General features: G+C 42.6%; 1 protein-coding gene across 3 annotated transcripts in view; it reads right to left on the bottom strand.

The window, feature by feature from the left end:
• Positions 1 to 1,478: 1,478 nt before the first annotated feature.
• The window catches only part of TTF1 (transcription termination factor 1), a 32,334-nt gene continuing 24,769 nt past the window's right edge, over positions 1,479 to 9,043 (bottom strand). The window contains exon 11 of one of the 3 annotated variants that reach the window (XM_027104457.1): positions 1,479 to 1,565. In XM_027104457.1, coding sequence (XP_026960258.1) covers positions 1,549 to 1,565 — 17 coding nt within the window. In that variant the 3' untranslated portion in view covers positions 1,479 to 1,548. Of the gene's footprint in view, positions 1,566 to 8,652; positions 9,036 to 9,043 lie in introns of those variants that run through there. The other 2 variants (XM_027104453.1, XM_027104452.1) reach the window with 2 other exon arrangements.

The raw sequence follows: 9,043 nt of genomic DNA, 5'->3' as shown, positions 1-9,043 counted from the left end.
GCGCCTCCTTCCGCAACCGACCACCCAACCCGAGGAAGCCCCGAGCACAGGCCCCGCCCCCTGCGCAGCGTCGGGCGTCGGAAGGCCCCGCCCCGGCCGCCGCTTTCTTGTTTTGGAGCCCCGAGGGGCGGGGCGTGGGAAGAGACACGCCCGGGCTCCGCCGGGAGGCCGGGAAGCCCGGCGTGGCGTCACTTCCGGGCTCCCGCGGCCGGCCAATCAGGAGCGTCCTGAGGGGCGGGGGGGGCGTGGGGAAAGCTTGAGGCCGAGGTTTCACCGCGGCCTTGCCCCGGATTTCTCCGAGTAGTGGCCGTTTGCCGACGCGCCCACCCCGGGCGACCTGGACGCCTACCCTGCTGTCTTTTCCGTCCAGTCCTTTTTCTTCTCTTTTCGACGCCTTAGGAGTTTCAGCAGGGGTGTTACGGGTTGCGAATGAATTTTTTTTCTCTTTAGATTTCCTTTAAAGACCTAAAATATAATATGTAATCAACACGTAATTTGGGGGAAATATATACTTTGTATCATAGAAAAGGGATACATTAAGTATTGGAAAAAGAAAAAACAGTACAGAATATAACAGTAAAACCCCCTGGGAAGCCTACCCATTTTTTTTTTAACGCTTACTACTGACTTCGACGACGAGGCGTCACCACTAGCTTATACTCTAATAGAGGAGACAGAAAAACGAAATAATTACTAGTTCTGATCAAGGCTCTAAAGGAAAGAAGAGGCTGAGATAGGCCCGATCCAGACAGGTCAGCCAGCGACGATCTTACCGAACAGAACCCTAACGGAAGAAAGAGAAGGGGCGAGCCAGGGAAGAAGGGGGCAGGGTCCTGGTGAAGAACATTCCAGAAAGGGGGCGTGGCTTATCGGAAAGCCCCGATGCCCGTTACGGAAATTTAACAATACCGAGCGCAGGGCGAAGACCGTTATTCTCGTTTCTAGATTTTTCCCTGCCTGGTGGGCTGTGTTGGCCAAATTCAAATACAGTGTTTAAATAAAGTTACAAAACTGTGTGGAACTATATTGCACTATAAATTGTGTAGGTATTTTTTTTTTTTTTTTTTTTTTTTGTTGTACGTGGGCCTCTCATTGTTGTGGCCTCTCCCATTGCGGAGCACAGGCTCCGGACGCACAGGCTCAGCGACCATGGCTCACAGGCCCAGCCGCTCCACGGCATATGGGATCTTCCCGGACCGGGAGACGAACCCGTGTCCCCTGCATCAGCAGGTGGACTCTCAACCACTGCGCCACCAGGGAAGCCCTGTGTAGGTATCCTTTTTAAAATAATATTAATGCTTTTGAAAACTAGGGATCTGGCTGGCTCTTGGGGAAAAAAAACACTTTTTTTGAAGAGAAGATGGAAAAAAAATCACTGGAATCTCTGTTTTCCTGAGATAACCACTTTAATGTGTATCCTTGAAGAATGTATTACATACGTTTTTATTAAAGTAGCCATGAAGGGATATTTATAAAACGCTAATCTACTCACCACGGTGTAAGAAACGGAATATTACCGTGAATCCTAAACGGAGGGGCTCCTCCATTTTACAGGGTAGCTTGGGCTAGGGACACAAAGAAATGTTTTAACTTCTTATAAAATCAGAAAACAAGTGGAACATTAGGTTGAAGAAAATCTTTTAATATTTACCATTTATTTGTCTTTATACCAATACAGTCATAAAATATAAATGTTGATATTTTTAAGGAGAAAAGTGCCCCTGAAGGCAAAAAGTACCTAGGGCCACTGAAGTCATAATTTAATCCTGCTTCTGAGCCCGCTGTGGCTCTTTCCTTATAATATTACCACGTTTATTACCTTATAATATTACCACGTATTACAAATGGTAATATTGTCTTTAATCTGTAAACAATGAAGCTTAGCGTGTTTTTGAACTTTATCAAATTAGACTGAATGCGTTTTTCCGTGAATTGCTTTTTACACTCAGATTCATTGATCCAAGGTATGCTCAGGAGTTGTAGAGCCCAAAGTTTACACAACTTGAGGGGTGTCTTTAATATTTATTTGAAATGAATAGCACAAATTACAAATCTTTAAAACGGACAAACCCCACAAATATTAAAAATTCAGAAAAAAATATTTAAGCTGCAAACACAACTCTATAAAAGTTACATATTTGGGCTTCATACACTTTTATCTCAGCAATGAGGTTGAAGATCATTTTCTATACAAGGAACACAAACGTAATTCAGTCTTTTTTCTAGTAAGATTGATGAAATTTTATTGCGTTTATGAAAGTTTCAAATTAATATTTCATTTTATAATATGCAAATTTTAGGATTGTCAAGTTAAAAAAAATTTGTATCAAGCCTTTTTTCACAGATAAGCTGTAAGAATTCAGGACACATAAAGTTTCTGGTGTAATGACTGAACCTAAATACTTGGAATTGATAACACATTACTACTAGGTTGTCATAGATTTTTCTCATTTTTAGCTACAGATTGTGAGTTTTAGATGTCAGTATGTCAAAATTTCAGTACTTTTTCCAGTTTGATCATTTGACTCATTACTCATCATTATTTGGATTACCAACAATCCAAGAACATGTTACACATTATTTCTATTTGAAATGGATCTGTTCTTAATGAATTACTAAAATATTTGTTATATTATAATTTCTATTGATTTCATCATCATTAACCTTCACTGTAGCCTCTTATTCCATGATTTTGTCAACTTTATATAATTTATATACAATTATACACAGTAAGTACACATTTTAGGTGTATAGTTGAGGGATTTTAACAACTCCGTAATTTCATGTAACCATCTCTAATCATGATATAAAACATTTTCTCCTGCCAGAAAAGTGCCCTTGGGACACCTGGCAGAAAATCTTCTCCCCATTCACCCAATGGAAACATTGATTTGACTTCTATCAACATATCTATCATCATAGATTCATTTAGACTATTCTAGAACTCTATCAATGGAATTATACACTATGTATTCTTTTGACCATCTGCTTTTGTTCAACATGAAGTGTATGAGGTTCACAGATGTTATTGTATGTATCAGCAATTCATTTTTATTGCAGAGAAGGGTATCATTCAATGAATACACCACAATTTGGTTTTTTTCTTTTAGTCATCTACTGATGAATATTGGGTGGTTTCAAGTTTTCCACTGTTAATGGATAAAGCTGATATGAACATTACTGTACAAGTCTTTTAATGGTCATACGTTTTCAGTTAACATGGACAAATATGCAGGAGTGGAACTGCTGGATTACAGGGTAGGTGTGTCTTTAACATGACAAGAATTTACAATCCATTTCCCAAAGTGATTTTACCGTCTTAAATTACCATAAGCAAAAGTATAAGACTTCCATTTGCTCCACAACCTTGTCAATACTATCCCTATTGTAAGTCTTTTAAATTTCAGTCATCCCAATGGGTTAAAACTGTGCCTCATTTGCATTTTCCTAATAACTAATGATGTAGAACATCTCTTCATGTGCAGATTGAGAATTAGTGTATCTTCTTTGTGAATTGACTGAGCTTTCAGGCACAGCACAGAGGATTTTTAGGGCAGTGAAAGTACTCTGATATTAAAGGACTGATACATGTCATTATACATTTGTCCAAACTCATCGAATGTACATATCAAAGAGTGAACCCTAATGAAAACTATGGACTCTGGGTGATAATGACGTGTCACCGTAGGTTCATCAGTTGTAACAAACGTACTACACTGGTAGGGAATGTTGATAATGGGGGATGCTATGCATATGGGGGGGGAAGCAGTGGGTATTTCAGAAATCTCTGTACTTTCCTCTGAATTTTGCTGTGAACCTAAAACTACTCTGAAAAACTAAAGTCCTTTTAACCTTATGGTCAAACGGCTCAGACGTTTGAATGGAGATGGCAGGTAGCCTGGAGTTTGGGGGAGAATCTGACCTATAACTACACATTTGGGAGCCATCAGCACATAGATGTTATTTCGAGGCATCGGGAGAACGTGAAGAGCCCAAAAAGTCTCGAGGAACATGAGCATTTAGAAGTTGGAGGCAGTGGGGGGAGTGTAGCAGAAAGTGGTAATTGATTCTACATGTATAGAATCAAAGATAGCTAATACCATGGCTTGTTTGTATGGTGATAGCGATGCAGAATAGGTGAGACTGACAATTTAGAAGGATCAGCAAAGGACCAAAATCTCTGAGATAATGTGAAGGGACAGACTGCAGGGCTCAGGTGTAGGGACTCAGCCTGTAGTAGGATGGATGAATATAGATGGAGGTAGGATTGACTGGTTGGTGCAGGGAAGAGGGATTTGATGGGGGATGGCTTCAGTTTTCTCAGTGAATCATGAAAAGGGCAGAAGAGGGTTGTGGGATGGTTGAATGTAGGACACAGCTGATGTGGGTAAAAGAACAGCAAGCCTATTAGAGGGTTGCTGGCACTACTGAGCCCACGTGCCACAACTACTGAAGCCTGTGCACCTGGAGCCCGTGCTCCGCAACAAGAGAAGCCATGACAATGAGAAGCCCGTGCACTGCATTGAAGAGTAACCCCGCTCACGGCAACTAGAGAAAGCCCACATGCAGCAATGAAGCCCCAACACAGCCAACAATAAATAAATAAATTTATAGGGGGTTGCTGGCAACACTGTCTTTTTGAGGTTTACGGTCATTAAACCAGCTGAGCTGTGTGACTTTCTTCTAGGAATATTCAGCTCTTCAGGTGCAGACAGGAGGCAGATGGAAGGGCTCATCCAGGTCTGGGGTCTTGAGCAGGGAAGTACCGGGGGAGAGAATGAAGAGCCGAGGGTGTTCAGAAGGGAGGGATTGTAAGGATGGACACTTGGGTAGGCTAGGAGTGGGTTGATGGATCGATGGATTATTTGATGAGGTCGAAGAATTAGAACTATGGCGTGTTATTTCAGGAGATGGACTGGGAAAGGTGTTCAGAAAGTGCTAGACTGTGTAGCCTCCACGAAAACAGGCACCAAGTCTGTGTTGTTCCCTCTTGCATCTTTAGCTCCTAACAGTACCTGGCTCACTGCATGTGGTCCATGATGCTTGTTGAACTAAAAGTAGTGTTCTGAGGAGAACAGATGCCATGGTCTGATTACACACTCCTGTGCACTGCAGTTCTGGACCTCTTTGTTGGACGATGAAGTCTCCAAATTAAGATGAAGAGCCGGAAGGCATGCTTACTGCAGAGTGCTCAATGGGCAGGGACTGGGCCAAGGACGCTCACATTATGCGGTCAAGACTGTTTAAAAGCAGTTTTATTTGTTCCCCGGTCTTGTTTCTTGTTAGATGGGTCACCTTCTTCTCTTTACCCTTGTTCACTTTCTGAGTCTACTCCTCTTCCACTCCCTGCCAAGTACACGTTTCCTCTTCTGCCTTTTTCTTGTCGTGAATGGGGTTGTCCATTTCATGGCTCCAACTCTCACCCTCAGGGAGCTAACCAACCAACCCACCTCTCTAGTGTGGTTTGTTCTTGTCTGTTCTCTCCCTGCAGTAGACTGGGGTCTCCTCAAATGGGCCCTGTTGATACTTCAAAGCCTACACATTCAAACCAAACTCACGGTTTTCCCTTTTCTCTTCTCTTGGACCTGTATTTGACAAATACAGTCTACCCTTCCCTTCTTTTTCTTCCAAATTCCTGGATCCTTGTATGTCAAAAGGGTGTTTGGCAAAAGTAAGATTTTGGGGGGTGGGGTGGGGGAAGGGCATGGAGCTAGGGGTGAGAAAAAGTTAAAAAATTAAACTTTTACCAAGTACACAAGTTTATTGGGTAAAATTCACAGCACAGGTAATTACCCACAGTCCTGCACATGTGTGGGTCGCTTCCTCAGGGTCCACTCCCCTCTTCTGCTAATGGAACCATGATTTTCCACAGGGGTATTTACCCTTTCAGCCATTTAAGGCAGGTTGAGCTAAATCCCAGCTCCAGACATGAGCCCAGATGGGTTGAAGACCATCCTATTTTTGTGCCTACAGTGATGGCTCAGAGTTGGGCACAAGCTCTAATTTGGGCACTGGGAACAAAACCCAGGACTTAAGCAAGAGCTATTGTTCTCTGAATGGCATCCTCTATTTAAGTAATAATAAGAAGGATGCTATAACATGGGGCTCTATGAAGGCACCCCTCAGGACCAAGGGGCCCCCTCGTGTGGACTGAAGATAAAGTGGACTCTGGAGAAGGGAGAGCTGAGAATCAGCAAGAAAACACATTCTGGGGACTCTGAGTAGCTGGATCCATCCTCTCCCTCTGGATTTTCAGTCTGAGAGTCCCCAGATGCCTTTGATCTATCTGAGTCTGATTTTCTGGCACTTGCAAGTCAAGACTTCTAACCTATAAACTTACAATCCCACTTCCCGGAGAGAACCACTGTCAACACTTTGGGTTTAATTCCTCCCTTACACTGTAATGCATCTCTATTTACACAATTTTTTTTTTTCGTTTTTGGCCGCACCACGCAGCATGTGGGATCTTAGTTCCCCCAACAGGGATCGAACCTGTGCCCCCTGAATTGGAAGCAAGGAGTCTTAACCACTGGACCACCAGGAAGTCCCTATTTTTTTTTTTTTTTACTGTTACAAAATTAAGAAGATAATATGTACACTTCTGAATGAAAAACAGTATGTATTTTAGTTGATTATATTGTTTACCTTGTATGTTAACCAAATCTATCATTATCATTAAAAAAATTTTTATTTATCTATCTATTTATTTATGGCTGTGTTGGGTCTTCGTTGCCATGCATGGGCTTTCTCTAGTTGCTGCGAGCAGGGGCTACTCTTCGTTGTGGTACACGGGCTTCTCACTGCAGTGGCTTCTCTTGTGGAGCACGGGCTCTAGGCGCGTGGGCTTCGATAGTTGTGGCACACAGGCTCAGTAGTTGTGGCCTGTGGGCTCTAGAGCGCAGGCTCAGTAGTTGTGGTGCACGGGCTTAGTTGCTCTGCGGCATGTGGGATCTTCCCAGACCAGGGATCGAACTCGTGTCCCCTGCACCGGCAGGCGGATTCTTAACCACTGCATCACCCAGGAAGTCCCTCATTATCATTTTTAATTACTGCCTAATATTCCATTCTAGGAATATACCATCATATATAGTAAATTTCCTATTAAAGAACATTTATATTTTTCTAGTTTTCATATTATAAATGTGCCATTCTTTTACACTAGTTCTATTATTTCTTTAGGTCCTAGAAGTGAAACTGCTGGATCTCAGAATATGTACATTCTTAAGGCTTTGATGTATTCTACCGGATTGTCCTCCAAAAGGAACATGTAATTTATATTCCCATCAGCCCGGAGATTGGTATGTTTGACAGATAGAAGGAGGTGACTAAAGGCAAAATGCTTATTAAAAAGAAAATATTCATTTGTTCTGGGACTTCCCTGGTGGCGCAGTGGTTAAGAATCCGCCTGCCAACGCAGGGGACACGGGTTCAACTCCTGGTCCAGGAAGATCCCACATGCTGCGGAGCAACTAAGCCCGTGCACCACAACTAATGAGCCCACAGGCCACAACTACTGAAGCCCACATACCTATAGCCCGTGCTCCACAACAAGAGAAGCAACCAGAGTGAGAAGCCCGCGCACTGCAATGAAGAGTAGCCCCTGCTCGCAGCAACTAGAGAAAGCCTGCGTGCAGCAGCGAAGACCCAACACAGCCAAAAATAAATAAATAAATTTTTAAAAAGAAAATACTCATTTGTTCCCTGAATATGTATCGAGTGTCTATTATTTGCACAACACCATGATAGGTGCTGTGGATATACTGGTGACTGAGGACTCCTAAACTTGTTTCTCTGTATTCTTCCTTCCCCGATGACGGCAAGCTTGGAAAAATGCCTAGCTTTGTGGATGAATTGACCAACATCACACATCACGATGCTACACTCAGGAGACAAGGGTGCTGCACCTTGGCCCAGAGGGTGGCCTCACTGTATGGGATATTGCTCACCCACACCTTCCTTTCTATGTTCTCCCCTGTACAGATGAGGCTAGAAGCCTGGGCACTTTATTTCCCTTGCCAGCAAGGGAAGTCTAACAGAGGCAGTTTTTCCAGAAGCAATGGAAGAGATTGCTGGTTTCTTTGTTTTTTCCAGTTCAACACCAGATGAATTCTGTGACTGGCTTTGAGAGGGCATCTTGTATGAAAAATACCTATCTTTAAACACTAGAATCACACTCAGGAAGATGAGATACGCACACCATGACAGGCACATGGGAACCGAAACCAGTTTGCGGGAACACAAACTTCCCTGTACCACTTACCTAATACGCACACACACTAAAATATACATCTAAACAATTGAAAAACAGAAAGCAAAATGGCATGCATTATTAAAATTGTAAACATTCTCTTTTTTGCTGAATGCACGTATAGTTGAATCCACATCATGAAAATGTCCATTGGGGTAAATTCCCTGGCGGTCCAGGGGTTAGGACTCTGCGCTTTCACTGCCGAGGGCCTGGCTTCAATCCCTGCTGGGGAACGAAGATCCCATAAGCTATGTGGTGCAGCCAAAAAAAAAGAAAATGTTCGTCGGACATGACTACCCTCTGCCGCCATTAGAGGGACTTGGGATCCTGCTGTTGTATGAAAACCATTAGTTGTAATTATTTTCAATATAATAGCACAGAAAATATTAAATCAACTCATACACTTGCCTTTCTTTTCACATTCAGACAAACTTGAATATGAAATGTGAATCAGTTTCTAATGCTCCACAATATGTTATTATTTTCATACCCTTCCTTTGGCTGTTGCACCTTCTTCAGTAAAATCAATAGTGAAAATAGCTTTATTGACACGTATATAAACACAACCAGACCTAGAAAAATGGACAAGAGTGAGTATCAGCCGCTTAACATTTTTCATCTCCGTCTTCTCCCTCACTGTCATCGTCACAATAAAAGATGTCTCGAAACAGGAAGACTGGCTTGGGGGTTGCCGGGGTCTGGATCTCAGTCCCTTTTTTCTCCATCTTCTTCTCTAATTTTTCTTTAAGCAACGGTAGACTAGTCTCATAAAGGTAGTCTATAATCTCTAAAGAA

This window comes from Aethalodelphis obliquidens, unplaced genomic scaffold, assembly GCF_003676395.1.
Source record: "Aethalodelphis obliquidens isolate GAN/ISIS:26980383/991018 unplaced genomic scaffold, ASM367639v1 scaffold7, whole genome shotgun sequence".
Lineage (NCBI taxonomy): Eukaryota > Metazoa > Chordata > Mammalia > Artiodactyla > Delphinidae > Aethalodelphis > Aethalodelphis obliquidens.
This window is presented reverse-complemented; position numbering and strand designations above follow the sequence as displayed.